This window comes from Salvelinus fontinalis, chromosome 34 (assembly GCF_029448725.1).
Source record: "Salvelinus fontinalis isolate EN_2023a chromosome 34, ASM2944872v1, whole genome shotgun sequence".
NCBI classification, from domain to species: domain Eukaryota; kingdom Metazoa; phylum Chordata; class Actinopteri; order Salmoniformes; family Salmonidae; genus Salvelinus; species Salvelinus fontinalis.
Genome location: NC_074698.1, coordinates 31,164,286 through 31,188,405, shown reverse-complemented (window position 1 = coordinate 31,188,405; position 24,120 = coordinate 31,164,286). Strand labels below are relative to the sequence as shown.

Sequence of the window (24,120 nt, the reverse complement as noted above, 5' to 3'; positions counted from 1 at the left end):
ATAGGATCACTCATACATCCACACCACAGGATCACAGGCTCACTCATACATCCACACCACAGGCTCACTCATACATCCACACCACAGGCTCACTCATACATCCACACCACAGGATCATAGGCTCACTCATACATCCACACCACAGGATCATAGGCTCACTCATACATCCACACCACAGGATCATAGGCTCACTCATACATCCACACCACAGGATCACAGGCTCACTCATACATCCACACCACAGGATCATAGGATCACTCATACATCCACACCACAGGATCATAGGGCTGGGCGATAAGGCCAAAAACTCATCTTGATTTTCTCAAACTTATGGGCGATTCATGAGATATATATATATGTATGTACACAGTATCAGTCAAAGGTTTGGACACCAACACATTCAAGGGTTTTGAGATCATGCCAAGAGTGTGCAAAGCTGTCATCAAGGCAAAGGGTGGCTACTTTGAAGAATCTAAAATATATTTTTATTTGTTTAACACTTTTTTGGTTACTACATGATTCCATATGTGTTATTTCATAGTTTTAATGTATTCACTCTTATTCTACAATGTAGAAAATAGTAAAAATAAAGAAACCCTTGAATAAGTAGGTGTCCAAACTTTTGACTGGTACTGTATATCTCGTTTTTTAAATGTTCTCGTTTTTTAAATGTTAATTGTTGGACAATTAAAGGTAAAATACACAGCATTTAAAACAGTTAGCAATAATCTAATGAATTCAGGGATTGTGAAATGATACCTGGCTGAATATATGTCTTCCACAACCATAAGACATTAACATGTTAGTATTTTAGTAGATGTTCTTATTCAGAGCAACCTACAGGACTAATTAGGGTAAAGTGCCTTGCTCAAGGGCATATCAACAGATTTTTTTTTTACCTAGTCAGCTCTGGGATTCGAACCAGTGACCTTTCGGTTATTGGACCAAAGCTCATAACCTCTAGGTTAAATAGTTAACTGCTTTTTGTTGTTGCAATAATCACGGATCTGGCTTTCAGGTCTGTCTATAAAAATGTACACATGTAAGCAGAACCATGCATACTGCACATTCACTAATAATGTAGCAGGCATTATAGAACATTAACACAGGTCTCAAACAATTGGTCAAGCACAAGCCCACGTGCTCGTAAGTAGACAGCTAAATACTTATATTTTAAGTTTAGCCAACTTGGATCTATCTGCTAGCTAACAAGGCAAAACATTTAAATTGTGATGAACACACCATTCTGTACATGTTAGCCTGTCCACTTTGTTCACATGTTGGAATCAAGTGGCCTACCTGATTTATCAGAATGAGAACGAGTTGAAAATTCCTTGTATAACTGTTTTGATAAAACACAGACTAAACAGCTAGTATAACTGTCTTTATTTGACTCAAATGCTGCTGGCGATATGTGATACTGTAATGCACGTGAGACAAATTGGGCATTATTTTTCCAGAATCAATGTTCAGTGATACTCCTGTTGTAGTAGTGTCTGCTCTGCTCTCAATCTGAAGAGTTGAGACAAACAGGGGATTGGTTTGAAATGTTAATTTGTTTTTGTGTGTGACAGGGGGAGGGGCTTGGTAGCAGGGGCTTGGTGTGTGTATGTAAACTACAGAGGAAGGGGAGAAGCAAGAGGTTTCACTCGCCAAAATCTGTCCAAAAATAAGCCCAATGCGTTTCTATGCGCTTATTTTGGACCTAAGCTTGTCGCCTGCCTTTCCGCCTTTGGGACATTGTTAGGGCGGAGACATGAGCATCTCGTCACTATATCCAGATCTCTGGTGTAAATGGGAAGGTGCACAGCAGAGAAGGAGCGAACGAGACCAAGAAGACATGAGAACAAGCGGACATAAACACTCATAAAATAAAATAAATAAAAAAAATGTTTTATTCTGCGATACAGGTAGTGGGAATATCACGCAAAAACAGTCATTTGAATTAATTTGCTATATCACCCAGCCCGACAGAATCATCACATTATAATCCACTTCATTAGAAAACAAACGCCTCAATCAGCTTTACTCATCAGTAAATGTACGAGTAGCCCAAGCCATCCCAGTGTCAATCAAACACGGCCCTACAGAGACACATCCTGTCCGTGATTAAACCATCTCAGTTCCTGCTGAAAACACATCCTGTCCGTGATTAAACCATCTCAGTTCCTGCTGAAAACACATCCTGTCCGTGATTAAACCATCTCAGTTCCTGCTGAAAACACATCCTGTCCGTGATTAACCTCTTGAGCCTATGGGGGGTGCTATTTAGACTTTGGAAAAATGTGTTCCCCAATTAAACTGCCTCGTACTCAATTCTTGCTCGTACAATATGCATATTATTATTACTATTGGATAGAAAACACTCTCTAGTTTCTAAAACCGTTTGAATTATGTCTCTGAGTGAAACAGGACTCATTTTGCAGCACATTTCCTGTCAGGGAGTGAGATTTCTGAAATCGAGGTCCCTGTTCTGGGGTCAGTTTATAAGTCCCTATGTACGCTGTGGGGCTACAAACACTGCATACGCCTTCCTCTAGATGGCAGTAAGTGGTGAGAATTTGAATGGAGTGGATTGCGCAATCTGGGACCTTATATAAGACCCTGGAGCGGAAGTACCGTCCTTTTCAACGTTGCGCCTGGCGCAGTAGGGACATCAGAGTGGCCTCCTGCCAAGCTTTCGTTTTGCCAGTTCTATATCTCCGGTCATGTTTTTATTCGTTATAGTTGTTAAAGACATCATAAGGTAGTTAATTTAAACCGACTTATAGCAATTTATATCAGTTTATTGCGATTTTCTGGCATTTCTTTGTGACGCGCTTTCAAGAGTTGGACACCTTTCCGGCACATGCCGAACGTTAGCGGCTATTTCGACAGGACAGCTTTCAACCAAAAGACGATTGTTCTGGACAAAGGACACCTTTCCCAAGATTCTGATGGGAGGTCATCAAAAAGTAAGAACTATTTATGCTGATAAATCGTTGTTCTGTTGAAAAATGTTAAATGCATAAGCCGCCATTAATTTCAGTGTAGCCTTGCTTTAGCGCACGATGTATTGCGCAATAACGTTAATTTAAAAAATGTTACAAAGCGATTGCATTAAGAACTAATTTGTCTTTCATTTGCTGTCCACCCTGTATTTTTTAGTCAAGTTTATGATTATTTATTGATTAGAATAGGTGACTCTCCAAGATGGCGCCCGACATTTTCTGGGCAGCTTGGCAACTTTTCTCATTGTATAACCACGATTTGTGCCACTAAATATGCACATTTTTTCGAACAAACTCTATATGCATTGTGTAATATGATGTTACAGGACTGTCATCTGAAGAATTCTGAGAAGGTTAGTGAAAAAATGTATATATTTTGGTGGTGAATACGTTATCGCTATGTTTGGCTGGAATCAATGCTGTTGTGTGGTTTGCTACTGTGCTAAGCTAATATAACGCTATATTGTGTTTTCGCTGTAAAACACTTAGAAAATCTGAAATATTGTCTGGATTCACAAGATCTGTGTCTTTCAATTGCTGTACGCTGTGTATTTTTAAGAAATGTTTTATGATGAGTAATTAGGTAATACACGTTGCTCTCTGTAGTTATTCTAGTCGAGTTGTGATGGTGGCTGCAATGGTAAACTGTGATTTATACCTGAAATATGCACATTTTTCTAACAAAACATATGCTATACAATAAATATGTTATCAGACTGTCATCTGATGAATTTGTTTCTTGGTTAGTGGCTATTTATATCTTTATTTGGTCGAATTTGCGATAGCTACTGATGGAGTAAAAAACTGGGAGTAAAAAAAATGGTGTCTTTTGCTAACGTGGTTAGCTAATAGATTTACATAGTGTCTTCCCTGTAAAACATTTTAAAAATCAGAAATGATGGCTGGATTCACAAGATGTGTATCTTTCATCTGGTGTCTTGGACTTGTGATTTAATGATATTTAGATGCTAGTATTTACTTGTGACGCTATGCTAGGCTATGCTAGTCAGCTTTTTTACTGGTGGGGGTGCTCCCGGATCCGGGTTTGGGAGGAACTAGAAGTTAAACCATCTCAGTTCCTGCTGAAAACACATCCTGTCCGTGATTAAACCATCTCAGTTCCTGCTGAAAACACATCCTGTCCGTGATTAAACCATCTCAGTTCCTGCTGAAAACACATCCTGTCCGTGATTAAACCATCTCAGTTCCTGCTGAAAACACATCCTGTCCGTGATTAAACCATCTCAGTTCCTGCTGAAAACACATCCTGTCCGTGATTAAACCATCTCAGTTCCTGCTGAAAACACATCCTGTCCGTGATTAAACCATCTCAGTTCCTGCTGAAAACACATCCTGTCCGTGATTAAACCATCTCAGTTCCTGCTGAAAACACATCCTGTCCGTGATTAAACCATCTCAGTCCCTGCTGAAAACACATCCTGTCCGTGATTAAACCATCTCAGTCCCTGCTGAAAACACATCCTGTCCGTGATTAAACCATCTCAGTTCCTGCTGAAAACACATCCTGTCCGTGACTAAACCATCTCAGTTCCTGCTGAAAACACACCCTGTCCGTGATTAAACCATCTCAGTTCCTGCTGAAAACACACCCTGTCCGTGACTAAACCATCTCAGTTCCTGCTGAAAAGACATCCTGTCTGAGTCATGAGCACCAACTCTACCACCTACTCTCTTCTACAGTCTCTCCATCCCTCCCTTTCACTGTCTTTCTTTCTCCCCCCTTTCCCTAGTCTCTCCATCCCTCTCTTTCACTGTCTTTCTTTCTCCCCCCTTTCCCTAGTCTCTCCATCCCTCCCTTTCACTGTCTTTCTTTCTCCCCCCTTTCCCTAGTCTTCTCGATAACTCTGTCCCCCCCGTCTTCTGGCATGGCTGTAGGAGAGTGGGATCCCTCAGCATTCATCGTCACCAACTTGTTACGACAGCATTCCCTAAATAACCAACGTTGCAATACAATAACACTGCTTCTCAGCACTCATCCTTCCTACTGTTCATGGACAGATGGGTGACAACACCATCTGTCATCCTTCCTACTGTTCATGGACAGATGGGTGACAACACCATCTGTCATCCTTCCTACTGTTCATGGACAGATTGGTGACAACCCCATTTCTCAAGCATCCAACAAAAATCTCTGTTCTGGACCCATTCATCAACAACATCCGTGGGTCTCGTTCAGTAAGCACCAAACTAAAGATAACGGTCAGAAATGGAGAGTTACTACCTAAGCAGCTACACAGTGGTGTGTCCTAATGAACATGACCCTGGTGTAATCCCCACCCAAAGATCAATATAAGGATGGGGGAGGGAGGGGGTATTTAAATCCCACTCGAGGCCCCCTGCCCCTGGTCCAATCCCACTCGGAGGTCCCCTCCCCCTGGTCCAATGCCACTCGGAGGTCCCCTCCCCCTGGTCCAATCCCACTCGGAGGTCCCCTCCCCCTGGTCCAATCCCACTCGGAGGCCCCCTCCCCCTTGTCCAATCCCACTCGGAGGTCCCCTCCCCCTGGTCCAATCCCACTCGGAGGTCCCCTCCCCCTGGTCCAATCCCACTCGGAGGTCCCCTCCCCCTGGTCCAATCCCACTCGGAGGTCCCCTCCCCCTGGTCCAATCCCACTCGGAGGTCCCCTCCCCCTGGTCCAATCCCACTCGGAGGTCCCCTCCCCCTGGTCCAATCCCACTCGGAGGTCCCCTCCCCCTGGTCCAATCCCACTCGGAGGTCCCCTCCCCCTGGTCCAATCCCACTCGGAGGTCCCCTCCCCCTGGTCCAATCCCACTCGGAGGTCCCCTCCCCCTGGTCCAATCCCACTTGGAGGTCCCTTCCCCCTGGTCCAATCCCACTCGGAGGTCCCCTCCCCCTGGTCCAATGCCACTCGGAGGTCCCCTCCCCCTCGTCCAATCCCACTCGGAGGTCCCCTCCCCCTGGTCCAATCCCACTCGGAGGTCCCCTCCCCCTGGTCCAATCCCACTCGGAGGTCCCCTCCCCCTGGTCCAATCCCACTCGGAGGTCCCTTCCCCCTGGTCCAATCCCACTCGGAGGTCCCCTCCCCCTGGTCCAATCCCACTCGGAGGTCCCCTCAACCCTGGTCCAATCCCACTCGGAGGTCCCCTCAACCCTGGTCCAATCCCACTCGAGGTCCCCTCAACCCTGGTCCAATCCCGCTGGAGGCCATGCACGAATACTGTGGTTGGCCAAGACTCACTTGTGTCAATAATTCAGATGATTTTCCTGATTCAATTACAAACAGAGAGCTTCACTTCTCCCATCATATTATAAGGGGCTCTTTCTTCATACTAAACAGAAGTTGAATGAACTGGAAAAGTGTGTATTCTAATTGATACAGATGTACAAGTGCATCAGCATTATAGGGAAATCAATCCTTTGTCATTTTCTGAACACAAGTACAAAGAGAGGCCCAGCTCCAAAACAAGTTGTGTTATCTCAGGGACAGGTCAGTATCCTCCTGGTACGGCCTGTGTAATGTTATGATGTGTAGCGTGTGTGTGTCCTACAGAGAGATGCGTAGCGTGTGTGTGTGTCCTACAGAGAGATGCGTAGCGTGTGTGTGTGTCCTACAGAGAGATGCGTGGCGTGTGTCCTACAGAGAGATGCGTAGCGTGTGTGTGTGTCCTACAGAGAGATGTGTAGCGTGTGTGTGTGTCCTACAGAGAGATGTGTAGCGTGTGTGTGTGTGTCCTACAGAGAGATGTGTAGCGTGTGTGTGTCCTACAGAGAGATGTGTAGCGTGTGTGTGTGTCCTACAGAGAGATGTGTAGTGTGTGTGTCCTACAGAGAGATGTATAGAGTGTGTCTAAATGGCTTTGTATAGAGCCAGAGTCACTGGCTCGCTGCCCATCATTGATTCCTATGTGTGTGTAACCCTTAAATCACTCCCCATCCAGTAAATAAACATGATTGATTAGCAAGACTGCTAGTATCGACATAACGGGTTAATGGCCAATGTGGGTTAGTTAGCAACCCTGCTAGTATAGACATGAAGGGTTAATGGTCAATGTGGGTTAGTTAGTAACGCTGATAGTATAGCTGTCAATGTGATCCCTCAGTCTTTTTGCACGCATTCAGTTACGGGAAAATATTGAAGCAAAATTCAGTTCATTCTGTAGACCTCACCAATGGGAGGAACCAGTGATTCCCATTCCATGCAGACATATTTAGAATCGTTTGTATTGAAGGAACCAGTGATTCCTATTCCATGCAGCCATGTTTAGAATCGTTTGTATTGAAGGAACCAGTGATTCCCATTCCAGGCAGCCATATTTAGAATCGTTTGAATTGAAGGAACCAGTGATTCCCATTTCAGATAGACAAACATTTGAATCGTTTGCATAGGAGGGGCCTGTATAGACTGATTGAAACATGTACAACTCAACAATGACAAACTATTCCCATTACATAACATAGACCTACTGAAATGTACCCTACATTAACCACTACCCCCTTCATAACACACACACACACACGTCAATGGGGAGGGCTGCAGGGGTTTGTGGGTATCCATCATGTTGTCTCAACGCTCCATTGGACATACCACCAGCCCATTTCCATCTAAATGGAGCTTCTCTATTGTTCAGGGGAGGGACAGGACAAGACACAGACACGACAGAGACACGACAGAGACAGGACACAGACAGGACACAGACAGGACACATACACGACACAGAAAAGCTTGTCACACTCTGCTGCACTCAGGCTATGCTCACACACACGCTCTGAAGCTACGCACAAAACTATAAACACACACAGACAACACTGCCTTTAGCATCGCTATCAAAAAGGAAAGGACTCTCTCCCAGTTCACAGCATATTAACATAATGGTTGTGACGGTGCGAGTCTAGACGTTCAGCTCTCCCCTATTCACGTCAGGCGAGGCTCTCGGTTCACGGTCTGTCTGCAGAGCTACAGGCCTCTCTCCCTCGCCTCAGAAACACGAAGCTAGCTCGGTTCACGCTCTGGCTGCAGAGCTACAGGCCTCTCTCCCTGGCCTCAGAAACACGAGGCTAGCTCGGTTCACGCTCTGTCTGCAGAGCAACAGGCCTCTCTCCCTGGCCTCAGAAACACGAGGCTAGCCCGGTTCACGCTCTGGCTGCAGAGCAACAGGCCTCTCTCCCTGGCCTCAGAAACACGAAGCTAGCCCGGTTCACGCTCTGGCTGCAGAGCTACAGGCCTCTCTCCCTGGCCTCAGAAACACGAAGCTAGCTCGGTTCACGCTCTGGCTGCAGAGCTACAGGCCTCTCTCCCTGGCCTCAGAAACACGAGGCTAGCTCAGTTCACGCTCTGGCTGCAGAGCAACAGGCCTCTCTCCCTGGCCTCAGAAACACGCCTGGACAACAAACTCAACGACCGCTGAGCTGCTCTTTTCAGATCCAGAGCATTCAGTCTATGTAGTGTGTACATATGAACAGCCCCAACGATCAAGTTTAGGTTGGGAAACACAGAAACGTGCAACAGCATATAACACCAACCAAACATGTTGTTCTGCTTCAAGGCTCCAACAAGAAAAGACTAGGTCTCTCTCTCTCTATAAACACAACGCCTGAAAGTAAACTAGACAGATTTCACTCTGTCTACACAAACAGGCCTGTCCTGTGGCCAACCACGCGTGTGAAACACAGAAACATGCAACAGCAGAACAAGAACACCTCTCCTTCAGCTCCAACTCATAAAGAAGAAAGGCTAGGAGGTTAGATGCTCTCTCTCTATAAACACAAAACAGTCAGGGTGTGGGTTATCTTGGCTAGGGATTCTGTAGGCATGAGGTGACCGTGAGGTGAGACACTGTTTTAGGGGAGCCGGTCAGGGTGTGGGTTATCTTGGCTAGGGATTCTGTAGGCATGAGGTGACCGTGAGGTGAGACACTGTTTTAGGGGAGCCGGTCAGGGTGTGGGTTATCTTGGCTAGGGATTCTGTAGGCATGAGGTGACCGTGAGGTGAGACACTGTTTTAGGGGAGCCGGTCAGGGTGTGGGTTATCTTGGCTAGGGATTCTGTAGGCATGAGGTGACCGTGAGGTGAGACACTGTTTTAGGGGAGCCGGTCAGGGTGTGGGTTATCTTGGCTAGGGATTCTGTAGGCATGAGGTGACCGTGAGGTGAGACACTGTTTTAGGGGAGCCGGTCAGGGTGTGGGTTATCTTGGCTAGGGATTCTGTAGGCATGAAGTGAACGTGAGACACCGTTTTAGGGGAGCCGGTCAGGGTGTGGGTTATCTTGGCTAGGGATTCTGTAGGCATGAAGTGAACGTGAGACACCGTTTTAGGGGAGCCGGTCAGGGTGTGGGTTATCTTCGCTAGGGATTCTGTAGACACCGTTTTATGGGAGCCGGTCTGGTTGTGGGTTATCTTAACAGGAATGTGATACGTCTTGACAGATTGAGCAGGGAACGCTCCATTCCTACTCCTGCCCAAACTGCAGGGGTGTGTGTGTGTAGACATGCTCAGACATCCCTTAAGGAATCAAACCAGGAACTAGCTACAACCAGACCTATTGAAGCAATAAGGCCCGAGGAGGTGTGGTATGTGGCCAATATACCACGGCTAAGGGCTATTCTCAGGCTCGACACGGCTATATACCACAAACCCCCGAGGTGCTTTACTGCTATTATAAACTGGTTACCAACAGAATAAATAAATGGGTTCCTGCTGTGGTGGTGTGTAATATAATGGGTTCCTGCTGTGGTGGTGGTGGTGTGTAGTGTAATATAATGAGTTCCTGCTGTGGTGGTGGTGGTGTGTAATATAATGGGTTCCTGCTGTGGTGGTGGTGGTGGTGTGTAATATAATGGGTTCCTGCTGTGGGGGTGGTGGTGTGTAATATAATGGGTTCCTGCTGTGGTGGTGTGTAATATAATGAGTTCCTGCTGTGGTGGTGTGTAATATAATGGGTTCCTGCTGTGGTGGTGGTGGTGTGTAATATAATGGGTTCCTGCTGTGGTGGTGGTGGTGTGTAATATAATGGGTTCCTGCTGTGGTGGTGGTGGTGTGTAATATAATGGGTTCCTGCTGTGGTGGTGTGTAATATAATGGGTTCCTGCTGTGGTGGTGTGTAATATAATGAGTTCCTGCTGTGGTGGTGTGTAATATAATGGGTTCCTGCTGTGGTGGTGGTGGTGTGTAATATAATGGGTTCCTGCTGTGGTGGTGGTGGTGTGTAATATAATGGGTTCCTGCTGTGGTGGTGGTGGTGTGTAATATAATGGGTTCCTGCTGTGGTGGTGGTGGTGTGTAATATAATGGGTTCCTGCTGTGGTGGTGGTGGTGTGTAATATAATGGGTTCCTGCTGTGGTGGTGGTGGTGTGTAATATAATGGGTTCCTGCTGTGGTGGTGGTGGTGTGTAATATAATGGGTTCCTGCTGTGGTGGTGGTGGTGTGTAATATAATGGGTTCCTGCTGTGGTGGTGGTGGTGTGTAATATAATGGGTTCCTGCTGTGGTGGTGGTGGTGTGTAATATAATGGGTTCCTGCTGTGGTGGTGGTGGTGTGTAATATAATGGGTTCCTGCTGTGGTGGTGGTGTGTAATATAATGGGTTCCTGCTGTGGTGGTGGTGTGTAATATAATGGGTTCCTGCTGTGGTGGTGGTGTGTAATATAATGGGTTCCTGCTGTGGTGGTGGTGTGTAATATAATGGGTTCCTGCTGTGGTGGTGTGTAATATAATGGGTTCCTGCTGTGGTGGTGTGTAATATAATGGGTTCCTGCTGTGGTGGTGTGTAATATAATGGGTTCCTGCTGTGGTGGTGTGTAATATAATGGGTTCCTGCTGTGGTGGTGTGTAATATAATGGGTTCCTGCTGTGGTGGTGGTGGTGGTGTGTAATATAATGGGTTCCTGCTGTGGTGGTGGTGGTGGTGTGTAATATAATGGGTTCCTGCTGTGGTGGTGGTGGTGTGTAATATAATGGGTTCCTGCTGGTGGTGGTGTGTAATATAATGGGTTCCTGCTGTGGTGGTGTGTAATATAATGGGTTCCTGCTGTGGTGGTGTGTAATATAATGGGTTCCTGCTGTGGGGGTGGTGGTGTGTAATATAATGGGTTCCTGCTGGTGGTGTAATATGATGGAGTGGAGGGAAGAGGAGAGCTGGATAGAGAGGACAGAGAAGGACAGAGAGGGGAGAGAAGGACAGAGAGAAGGACAGAGAGGGGAGAGAAGGACAGAGGGGGAGAGAAGGACAGAGGGGGAGAGAAGGACAGAGGGGGGAGAGAAGGACAGAGAGAAGGACAGAGAGGGGAGAGAAGGACAGAGAGAAGAACAGAGAGGGGAGAGAAGGACAGAGAGAAGGACAGAGAGGGGCGAGAAGGACAGAGGAGGAGATGGAGTGTGTTGAGGGTAACTGAAGCTGGTATGACAGTTTGTCATTTGTTTCCCTGTGTGAAATGGACAGAAGTGTTACACCAATTGACTGGCTAACAAAACCCCTCTTATTTCTCAACACTGAGCTGCTTATTTCAAGAAGTGTAGAAAGTAGAGCTTTCATCAGCCAGATCAACAGTCTCTCTCCTCCTCTCTCCCTTCCTCCCTTTCTTCTCTCTTCATAGCCTGGAGGCAGCTGGCCCTTATTTATCCCCCAACCCCCCTAGTCTCTTCCCTGTCCCCGCTTATCTCTCACTGTTCTGGGCCTCAGTCGGGGGGGGGGGGGGGGGGGGCTGGATAGACTATCTGCAATCATGTCATCCATGCGTAAAGGAACAGAGATCCACAGGGCAGGGTGGTAATCAGAGCCTATATGTCATGTTATGCTATCAGAGTGAGGAGAGGGAGGGGATCTCCAACGTCAGTCTAGTAAAAACACCACGTGTCCAAACATTGAACACTTTGTACACAAACACACTAAAACTGCATCAACGTCTTGTAAATATTGGCCACTTCTCAAAGTTAAAATAACTACTTAACTAGGTTATTGTCAAAGATTAGCATGATAGATTTTTAACTTTGCTAAACTTCTTCAATTGGATAATATGAATACAATGAGAGTGAATTCCTGGTGACTATAGACCTATAGGGAGAGAGGTCTAAACCACCTGGTGACTATAGACCTATAGGGAGAGAGGTCTAAACCACCTGGTGACTATAGACCTATAGGGAGAGAGGTCTAAACCACCTGGTGACTATAGACCTCTGGTCTGGTCAGGAGGAGATAAACCACCTGGTGGTGACTATAGACCTCTGGTCTGGTCAGGAGGAGATAAACCACCTGGTGATTATAGACCTCTGGTCTGGTCAGGAGGAGATAAACCACCTGGTGACTATAGACCTCTGGTCAGGAGGAGATATACCACCTGGTGATTATAGACCTCTGGTCAGGAGGAGATAAACCACCTGGTGACTATAGACCTCTGGTCAGGAGGAGATATACCACCTGGTGACTATAGACCTCTGGTCAGGAGGAGATAAACCACCTGGTGACTATAGACCTCTGGTCAGGAGGAGATAAACCACCTGGTGATTATAGACCTCTGGTCAGGAGGAGATATACCACCTGGTGATTATAGACCTCTGGTCTGGTCAGGAGATAAACCACCTGGTGGTGATTATAGACCTCTGGTCTGGTCAGGAGATAAACCACCCGGTGGTGATAATAGATCTCTGGTCAGGAGGAGATAAACCACCCGGTGGTGATTATAGATCTCTGGTCAGGAAGAGATAAACCACCCGGTGGTGATTATAGACCTCTGGTCAGGAGGAGATATACCACCTGGTGGTGATTATAGACCTCTGGTCTGGTCAGGAGGAGATAAACCACCTGGTGATTATAGACCTCTGGTCTGGTCAGGAGGAGATAAACCACCTGGTGATTGTAGACCTCTGGTCTGGTCAGGAGGAGATAAACCACCTGGTGGTGATTATAGACCTCTGGTCAGGAGGAGATAAACCACCTGGTGATTATAGACCTCTGGTCTGGTCAGGAGGAGATAAACCACCTGGTGATTATAGACCTCTGGTCAGGAGGAGATAAACCACCTGGTGGTGATTATAGACCTCTGGTCTGGTCAGGACGAGATAAACCACCTGCTGGTGATTATAGACCTCTGGTCTGGTCAGGAGATAAACCACCTGGTGATTATAGACCTCTGGTCTGGTCAGGAGATAAACCACCTGGTGATTATAGACCTCTGGTCTGGTCAGGAGATAAACCACCTGGTGGTGATTATAGACCTCTGGTCAGGAGGAGATAAACCACCTGGTGGTGATTATAGACCTCTGGTCAGGAGGAGATAAACCACCCGGTGGTGATTATAGACCTCTGGTCAGGAGGAGATAAACCACCCGGTGGTGATTATAGACCTCTGGTCAGGAGGAGATAAACCACCCGGTGGTGATTATAGACCTCTGGTCTGGTCAGGAGGAGATATACCACCCGGTGGTGATTATAGACCTCTGGTCTGGTCAGGAGGAGATATACCACCTGGTGGTGATTATAGACCTCTGGTCAGGAGGAGATAAACCACCCGGTGGTGATTATAGACCTCTGGTCAGGAGGAGATAAACCACCCGGTGGTGATTATAGACCTCTGGTCAGGAGGAGATAAACCACCCGGTGGTGATTATAGACCTCTGGTCAGGAGGAGATATACCACCTGGTGGTGATTATAGACCTCTGGTCAGGAGGAGATATACCACCCGGTGGTGATTATAGACCTCTGGTCTGGTCAGGAGGAGATAAACCACCTGGTGGTGATAATAGATCTCTGGTCAGGAGGAGATAAACCACCCGGTGGTGATTATAGACCTCTGGTCTGGTCAGGACGAGATAAACCACCTGGTGATTATAGACCTCTGGTCTGGTCAGGAAAACAGAGACTTTAAGCTCATCTCTTTCTTGGCAGGTGTTGTTCAAGGGCTGTGTTGTTCAATTGCACAGAACTTGGAGGTGGGGGGCTGGGGACAAGCATGTGGTATTGATCAGTCCAGCCCAAGCCCCAGAGCAAAACACTGGCATGTACAGTACACACCTGTTGAAACACACCATAGCTAACACAGATCCCAGATCTGATGTAAACCCTTGGAACATAGCTATGTACCAACACAGATCCCAGACCTGGTGTAAAACCTTGGAGTATAGCTATGTACCAACACAGATCCCAGACCTGGTCTAAAACCTTGGAACATAGCTATGTACCAACACAGATCCCAGACCTGGTGTAAAACCTTGGAACATAGCTATGTACCAACACAGATCCCAGATCTGATGTAAAACCTTGGAACATAGCTATGTACCAACACAGATCCCAGACCTGGTGTAAAACCTTGGAGTATAGCTATGTACCAACACAGATCCCAGACCTGATGTAAAACCTTGGAGTATAGCTATGTACCAACACAGATCCCAGACCTGGTGTAAAACCTTGGAACATAGCTATGTACCAACACAGATCCCAGACCTGGTGTAAAACCTTGGAACATAGCTATGTACCAACACAGATCCCAGACCTGGTGTAAAACCTTGGAACATAGCTATGTACCAACACAGATCCCAGACCTGGTGTAAAACCTTGGAACATAGCTATGTACCAACACAGATCCCAGACCTGGTGTAAAACCTTGGAACATAGCTATGTACCAACACAGATCCCAGACCTGGTGTAAAACCTTGGAACATAGCTATGTACCAACACAGATCCCAGACCTGGTGTAAAACCTTGGAGACCAGAACTCGAGTGCAAAACACCCACCAGCCTCAATGCTGGCACACAAACACATTCCCAACTCTCAGAGTAGAGGCACAACAGGTCAGCTTCCCCGGGAGTGAAGAGCTCGCACTACTTTACAGAAGTCCTTTAAGTAGATGAACACACCGTGTGACTTTGTGTAACACCGTTTAGTCACTAGATTTACAGACTAGGAGGTAATGTTGCAACAGCGTTTTAAAGGTCTCTTAACAACACATTATGTTAGTAGTGGAGGGACTGGGGGGAGAGAGATGGATGACTGTTAGCATTTCTGTCAGGAGTTTCTAAACACTGGTGTCCCAGCGGAGTACACTGCTCTCTATTGGTTGGTTGGTGTCCCAGCTGAGTACACTGCTCTCTATTGGTTGGTTGGTGTCCCAGCTGAGTACACTGCTCTCTATTGGTTGGTTGGTGTCCCAGCTGAGTACACTGCTCTCTATTGGTTGGTTGGTGTCCCAGCTGAGTACACTGCTCTCTATTGGTTGGTTGGTGTCCCAGCTGAGTACACTGCTCTCTATTGGTTGGTTGGTGTCCCAGCTGAGTTCTCTGCTCTCTATTGGTTGGTGTCCCAGCTGAGTTGATTGGTTGCCACTAGCCAAAGCCTAACACATGCAGATAGACTGGGCTCTACAGCCAACACTAGGGCTGGGACAGCATCCTGACACATGCAGATAGACTGGGCTCTACAGCCAACACTAGGGCTGGGACAACATCCTGACACATGCAGATAGACTGGGCTCTACAGCCAACACTAGGGCTGGGACAGCATCCTGACACATGCAGATAGACTGGGCTCTACAGCCAACACTAGGGCTGGGACAGCATCCTGACACATGCAGATAGACTGGGCTCTACAGCCAACACTAGGGCTGGGACAGCATCCTGACACATGCAGAAAGACTGGGCTCTACAGCCAACACTAGGGCTGGGACAGCATCCTGACACATGCAGATAGACTGGGCTCTACAGCCAACACTAGGGCTGGGACAGCATCCTGACACATGCAGATAGACTGGGCTCTACAGCCAACACTAGGGCTGGGACAACATCCTGACACAGACAAATATTACATAGGCCATTTTCAAGGTAACCTGTCACAAAACCAACAACTCCTAGTCTTATTCATGACCCAGACCACTTATTCTTGTTTCTCAGGAGAAAGGTGATATACATCGTTTTTTATAATACTTTTTACATAACCTAAAACAGATAGATGATCAATGCCTTTATTTATGTAACTAGGCAAGTCAGTTAAGAACCAACTCTTATTTTACAATGACGGCCTACCCCGGCCAAACCAGGACGACGCAGGACCAATTGTGCTCCGCCCTATGGGACTCCCAATCACGGCCGGGATGTGATGCAGCCTGGCTTCGAACCAGGTACTGCAGTGACGCCTCTTGCACTGAGATGCAGTGTCTTAGACAGCTGTGCCACTCGGGAGGCTATGCCGAAAGGCCAGCCAGCCCAAACCAAAACTTACAAACTGCTTGTCATTAGGCAGCCCAGTTGGCCCTAATTCACTGGCTGGTTTTAGCCAGCCCTCATCTAATCCAGTTACAATCTGGTTGGGTGATACAGCCTCCACCTAGTGTAAGCCAATGGAATCATCGCGGAGAACATACGTTCGAGCTTGTCTTAATACACTTCCTGGACAGCTTCCCACAACACATACAGAGAGGACCAAAATAATATCAAATGTATTTTTGGGGGGGGTTGACCAGTATAGTACATTTCTGCACAGCTGCAATGTTGGGTGCACCCTATTCCCTATATAGTGCACCACTTTTGACAAGAACCATTAAAAGTAGTGCACTAAATAGGGAATAGGGTGTCCTTTGGGATGCAACTGTTGAGAAGGTTTCACCCTGTTGAACTACATCCCAGTTCTCCAATCACAGGCCAAACACTGACCTCATCCTCACGTCTCGTTGCCCATGACAACACACACACACACGCACCGGGTCTTTACAGGACCAGGAACACAGAACACAGCACGCTACCGAGACCCTTAAGAGATTCCAGCTGTGTTCAAAACCATGATTACCTCAACACACACACACACAGTCAGAGACACACACACACACTCACACAGTCAGAGACACACACACACACACACAGAGTCAGAGACACACACACACACACACACACACGGGGGACAGAACATTATTACACCATTGTATGAAGTGAACCAGAGTGAGCGGCCTTCCATCCATCTTCTACATACACAGGAAAGCAAACAGCTACAGGGGTTATAGGGGAGAAAACAAGCATTGAACAGGATACTTATTAGTTTAGTCCCAAATGGCACCCTTTCCCCTAAATAGTGCACTGCTTTTGACCATACAGGGGGCCATTTGGGACTCAGCCAACGGCGATGGAGCAGGTAGTTGTGTCTGAACAGGGCATTAAGAGCAGCTGGCTGTAACAATAACTCTCTGGCTCCAAGGACATCTCTGTTCTGCCCTCCTCTGTGTCCACAAATGGCACCCTATTCCCTATGTAGGCCCTGGTCAATAGTAGCGCACTACATAGGGAATAGGGGGCCCATTTGGGACGCACCCTGCTACATCATTACATCACATACATCTCACAACAGAGGCTTTGGTGGAGTGGTCTGTTACAACATGAAAGACACAAAGAGACACACACACAGTTCTCACAGGGAAAAGGAATGTTGTGTGTGAATTAGGTAAGGGCCAGGTCTTCCATTCTGACCCCAACTAAAGGGTCAACTAGTTAAGGAAAAGTAAACTATTTGATTTCTTTCAAGTTCAGAATTTAGAGCGTCAGAGCTCGGGTGAAGGCTGAGAGCGTCAGAGCTCGGGTGAAGGCTGAGAGCGTCAGAGCTCGGGTGAAGGCTGAGAGCGTCAGAACTCGGGTGAAGGCTGAGAGCGTCAGAACTCAGGTGAAGCGTTCTGAATCTAGTTGGAAGATTCCTGGAAGCTGATGATGGAATAAGGCAATTTTGGGGAAATTACCTGAATTTTACAACGCTACACAAGAGGGAGTGAAATTCAGACCTCTACCAAGAAAACACACCTGACAGCAACACATTGTAAGCAGCACGTAGGCTGGCTTCTCCACAGGTCCAGCTGTTGCTGTGAGAGCAGCTAATCTACCAACAGGGCTGCACTGTACAAACATGCAATAAAGAGATCGCTCACGTCGCCACAGGTTGTACATCACTTCTGTGTGTGTGAGCTGCCAGGCTGCCTACGCCCTTATTAAAGACCAGGGGTGTTTCTCTATAGTCTAGAGTGGCTTCCTCTCATCAATGTGAGACAGGCCACGTCCCATATTTAACTATATTCCCTATATAGAGCACTACTTTTGAACAGGGCCCATAGAGCTGTGGTCAAAAGTAGTGGACAATATAGGGAATAGTGTGAAATGTGGATTTGGGAAGCACCGTGAGTCAGGACTCAGTCACTGACACCAACACACCAGTGTTAACATTGTTCTGCGTCGCTCTGCAACAGAGCACATTACGGCCGTACTATCTAACTAGGTAATGGTGGGGACCTACACAAGACACCAGCAGTCCTGACAGACACACTGGAGACGACAGTCTGTCTCCAGCAGAACAACACAACCTGGGTCTTGTTCAGTTGGCACGAAGGACAAAGCGTTAGAAAATTAGGCGAAACTAGGAGGTTCTATCTGTAGCTGTCCAATAACAAATGCTTGCTTTGTGCCCTAACGAACACAACCCCAAACCTGAACACAGAGGACAGACACTGTTTTGTTTTTTTACCCCTTCTTCTCCCCAATTTCATTGTATCCAATTGGTAGTTACAGTCTTATCCCATCGCTGCAACTCCCGCAGGGACTCGGGAGAGGCGAAGGTCGAGAGCCGTGCGTCCTCGGAAACACAACCCAACCAAGCCGCACTGCTTCTTGACACAATGCCCACTTAACCCGGAAGCCAGCCGCACCAATGTGTCGGAGGAAACACGTACACCTGGCACGTGTCAGCGTGCACTCCAACCAGCCAGCCACAGGAGTTGCTAGTGCGCGATGGGACAAGGACATCCCTGCCGGCAAAACCCTCCCCAAACCCGGGCGACGCAAGGCCAATTGTGCGCCGCCCCATGGGTCTCCTGGTTGCGGCCGACTGTGACAAAGCCTGGACTCGAACCCAGAATTTCTAGTGGCACAACTAGTACTGCGATGCAGTGTCTTAGACCACCGCGCCACTCGGGAGACCAGACACTGTTCCGACTCCAACCTGAACACAGAGGGAAACCATTATTAGACAACTCAAACCACAGCAAGTCTAGTTTGTCTCAAAGACAGTGGTGGTTCTGTATATATTCACACCCAGCACAACACCCCACCAGAGACTGAGAGGACAACACCAGACAAAGTCCACCAGCATACACTAGTCTAGGACAACACCAGGACAATAGAGCCCCTGCTCCTCCAACACTGGTTCCAGAACAAAAGAGCCCTTGCTCCTCCAACACTGGTTCCAGAACAATAGAGCCCCTGCTCCTCCAACACTGGTTCCAGAACAAAAGAGCCCTTGCTCCTCCAACACTGGTTCCGGAACAATAGAGCCCCTGCTCCTCCAACACTGGTTCCGGAACAATAGAGCCCCTGCTCCTCCAACACTGGTTCCGGAACAATAGAGCCCTTGCTCCTCCAACACTGGTTCCAGAACAATAGAGCCCTTGCTCCTCCAACACTGGTTCCAGAACAATAGAGCCCCTGCTCCGCCAACACTGGTTCCAGAACAATAGAGCCCCTGCTCCTACAACACATTGACCCCTAGCCTCCTACACTGCTGGCTCTACCCCTAGCCTCCTACACTGCTGGCTGACCCCTAGCCTCCTACACTGCTGGCTCTACCCCTAGCCTCCTACACTGCTGGCTCTACCCCTAGCCTCCTACACTGCTGGCTCTACCCCTAGCCTCCTACACTGCTGGCTCTACCCCTAGCCTCCTACACTGCTGGCTCTACCCCTAGCCTCCTACACTGCTGGCTCTACCCCTAGCCTCCTACACTGCTGGCTCTACCCCTAGCCTCCTACACTGCTGGCTGACCCCTAGCCTCCTACACTGCTGGCTCTACCCCTAGTCTCCTACACTGCTGGCTCTACCCCTAGCCTCCTACACTGCTGGCTCTACCCCTAGCCTCCTACACTGCTGGCTCTACCCCTAGCCTCCTACACTGCTGGCTCTACCCCTAGCCTCCTACACTGCTGGCTCTACCCCTAGCCTCCTACACTGCTGGCTCTACCCCTAGCCTCCTACACTGCTGGCTCTACCCCTAGCCTCCTACACTGCTGGCTCTACCCCTAGCCTCCTACACTGCTGGCTCTAACCCTAGCCTCCTACACTGCTGGCTCTAACCCTAGCCTCCTACACTGCTGGCTCTACCCCTAGCCTCCTACACTGCTGGCTCTACCCCTAGCCTCCTACACTGCTGGCTCTACCCCTAGCCTCCTACACTGCTGGCTCTACCCCTAGCCTCCTACACTGCTGGCTCTACCCCTAGCCTCCTACACTGCTGGCTCTAACCCTAGCCTCCTACACTGCTGGCTCTAACCCTAGCCTCCTACACTGCTGGCTCTAACCCTAGCCTCCTACACTGCTGGCTCTAACCCTAGCCTCCTACACTGCTGGCTCTACCCCTAGCCTCCTACACTGCTGGCTCTACCCCTAGCCTCCTACACTGCTGGCTCTACCCCTAGCCTCCTACACTGCTGGCTCTACCCCTAGCCTCCTACACTGCTGGCTCTACCCCTAGCCTCCTACACTGCTGGCTCTACCCCTAGCCTCCTACACTGCTGGCTCTACCCCTAGCCTCCTACACTGCTGGCTCTACCCCTAGCCTCCTACACTGCTGGCTCTACCCCTAGCCTCCTACACTGCTGGCTCTACCCCTAGCCTCCTACACTGCTGGCTCTACCCCTAGCCTCCTACACTGCTGGCTCTACCCCTAGCCTCCTACACTGCTGGCTCTACCCCTAGCCTCCTACACTGCTGGCTCTACCCCTAGCCTCCTACACTGCTGGCTCTACCCCTAGCCTCCTACACTGCTGGCTCTACCCCTAGCCTCCTACACTGCTGGCTCTACCCCTAGCCTCCTACACTGCTGGCTCTACCCCTAGCCTCCTACACTGCTGGCTCTACCCCTAGTCTCCTACACTGCTGGCTCTACCCCTAGTCTCCTACACTGCTGGCTCTACCCCTAGCCTCCTACACTGCTGGCTCTACCCCTAGCCTCCTACACTGCTGGCTCTACCCCTAGCCTCCTAAACTGCTGGCTCTACCCCTAGCCTCCTACACTGCTGGCTCTACCCCTAGCCTCCTACACTGCTGGCTCTACCCCTAGCCTCCTACACTGCTGGCTCTAACCCTAGCCTCCTACACTGCTGGCTCTAACCCTAGCCTCCTACACTGCTGGCTCTAACCCTAGCCTCCTACACTGCTGGCTCTAACCCTAGCCTCCTACACTGCTGGCTCTACCCCTAGCCTCCTACACTGCTGGCTCTACCCCTAGCCTCCTACACTGCTGGCTCTACCCCTAGCCTTCTACACTGCTGGCTCTACCCCTAGCCTCCTACACTGCTGGCTCTACCCCTAGCCTTCTACACTGCTGGCTCTACCCCTAGCCTTCTACACTGCTGGCTGTTTCCAAATCGCCCCCCTAGCCTCCTACACATTTGCCATGTAGCCTGGGGCAGAAAGAATTGGATAGGCCCTGAAGCCTGTCAGTGGGCAAGGTGGTGGAGTCATTAATATAGCTAATTATCCAGTCCTTTCAGAGAAATAAGACATGGCTAGGAGGCGTATTCAGTAGTGCACACCGTAACAAAACACTTTGCAAAAGAAAATGTTTATTATTGAACAATAATGTTGTCCTTTTTAATCTAGTTTGGTTTGTGGTGTTGTTAAAACCAGAGTAACAAGTGATCCAACTAGGTCTAGCCCAGTTGTTGTTTACAAGTAAAACAATATGAGGTAAGTGAGGGTATGAGCCCTCAGCACAACCTACCCTGATGGAAGTTGGACACACACACACACACACACACACACACACACACACACACACACACACACACACACACACACACACACACACACACACACACACACACACACACAGGACTGCATCAGTTTCTGTGTCACAAACATGACCTTGCTCTATCTCACCCCCAATGAATCAGCTGAAGCTGAATGAAGGAAAATAATCAATGACAAACAGACAAAATACCATCCATCATGTTATCTAGGTTAAGCCACAGACAGTTTGTAATGCCTAACAAGTTGGTAAGACATTATCAAATAAAATGCATGGACCCCTATCCACCCGGATCTGAGGCCAGTTTGATCTCAGCTGAGAGTCGAAAGGGATGAGCAGCAGCACTTTCATCCATACAGTACATACAAACCACCAGAACATGTCATAACATGTCCAATCTGACCACTAGTTGCGACTACAGTCAGTAGGGATTGGAGTAGGTAGCTAGTACAACAACACTCCAGTGAAAATAGTGTTCCATGCAGTTCCATCGCGTTAACGTTATCAACAGGGACTGAACTGAATCAAATCAAATTGTATCGCATGAGACACAGTTATATTATAATACCGGTGGTGAACGTGTTGAGAGATCAGTCAATACAATATGTCAAGTCAGCCATTGCATCTGGCAGATCGTGAGTTGGAAATTTAGAGACACTATATTCAGCTTTGGTACTTAGCTTATTGTTACAGACAGACCGCTTCCTGGTTGACTTCTGCACAACCAAACGCATGTCTGTAGCTTGACAAAAGGTCGACAACATTGGACTCAAAACCTTTCCAGCTGGCTTAGCTAGTGGTTATGATCACCCAACGAAGGTGGTTATATCACCAACAAGAACAATTGACGTGTGTAGTATCTCACAGATATACTCTGACAAATATATCTGCGCATTGAAGTGATAGTTACATTCAAACGGGACAATTTGTTCTAACGTTAGCTAGAATCAGCTGGCTAAAACAAAAACTGAACAGCTGACGTTTTATCGAGTCTACAGTTGACGTGTTAGCCAGCTAGCAAATGCCATGTAAGCTTGCTATAAAAAAAAAAGCTAAAATAACAGATGAGAAAATAAATACTATTAACTGTTTTATATTAGAAACTTACCCAAATAAATATCTCCAAACGAACCACTTCCAATTTTTCTGCCCAGTCTGTATCGGTTTCCCACTCTCAATTCCATGATTGACAATTTATAGCTAGCAAGCTAGCTCAAAATCCACAAAAAATGTTTCAGGCAAAAGCCCAAGAAAGTTTTAGTCCAAATATTTTTTTAAAGACAAAATTATTTCCAGAAACGGTTTATTTTTCTCTCTCTTCTTTCTGCTTCCCGTAGTCTCTCTATCTATCCGGATATAGTAACACTGTCCCTAGCTACAATCCAACAAGCTATCTTTCACCTCTCGTTTTAAAACAATCCTAACGTCATAAAATCATAATACTGGGTTTGTTTTGAAGGTTAACGTGTGTAGTTTATGCTCTTGCTATTTTCGATATCATCCCGACTTGCTTTTCCGAAGATGAAGATAGATTTTGAAAACGTTGCCCTTGTATTTTGCTATGTTCTTTCACCACTGTCTCTGCGTCTGGCTTTTTCCATGTAGCCAATTTGCGACTTCTCGCTGTTCAGCAATCTGTTGTACGTCGGTGTCGTCACTTCCCTTAGCAACGGCTGGCGGTGGCAAATATCTGGCATGGGGGAGGGGGGCTGGGAAGGGCTTGCCTTGACACAATAACAACAAAGCCAGGGTTGAATCAATTTCCTTTGTCCAGCATGACATGTAAAAGCTAGCATCAGTATTATCTAACTGTCATGTTCACAGTGTGTTTGTTGCTTTTAATAACCTCTTCAACAAGCTTTAATGTTGAGAGGAAATTATTGCACAGTATGTTGAGACACACATCAATCTACAGTTATTTTTTATTTATTTAATTAATCAACATTGTGTAATAGTAGGCCTACATAAGAAATAAGACAAATATATAATTTAAAACAAATAATCTCAATCTCACCTCTTTGTAAACATTAAAAAGGACATGTTGATCAATCAGGGAGTCTAGAATATCTTGAATAAGCACGCCCCATTCAAGAAATTTAGAACCAGGAACAGATATAGCCCTTGGTTCTCTCCTGACCTGACTGCCCTTAACCAACAGAAAAACATCCTATGGCGTTCTGCATTAGCATCGAACAGCCCCCGTGATATGCAACTTTTCAGGGAAGCCAGAAACCAATATACACAGGCAGTTAGAACAGCCAAGGCTAGCTTTTTCAAGCAGAAATTTGCTTCCTGCAACACAAATTCAAAAAAGTTCTGGGACACCGTAAAGTCCATGGAGAATAAGAACACCTCCTCCCAGCTTCCAACCGCTCTGAAGATAGGAAACACTG

General features: G+C 47.5%; 1 protein-coding gene across 2 annotated transcripts in view; it reads right to left on the bottom strand.

Annotated features, from left to right (window-relative positions):
• The window catches only part of LOC129833728 (casein kinase I-like), a 75,471-nt gene extending 52,088 nt beyond the window's left edge, over positions 1-23,383 (bottom strand). Inside the window, exon 1 of one of the 2 annotated variants that reach the window (XM_055898509.1) lies at positions 22,836-23,383. In XM_055898509.1, the coding sequence (XP_055754484.1) occupies positions 22,836-22,911 (76 nt within the window). In that variant the 5' untranslated portion in view covers positions 22,912-23,383. The remainder of the gene's footprint in view (positions 1-22,835) is intronic. The other variant, XM_055898508.1, reaches the window with a different exon arrangement.
• Positions 23,384-24,120: the final 737 nt, after the last annotated feature.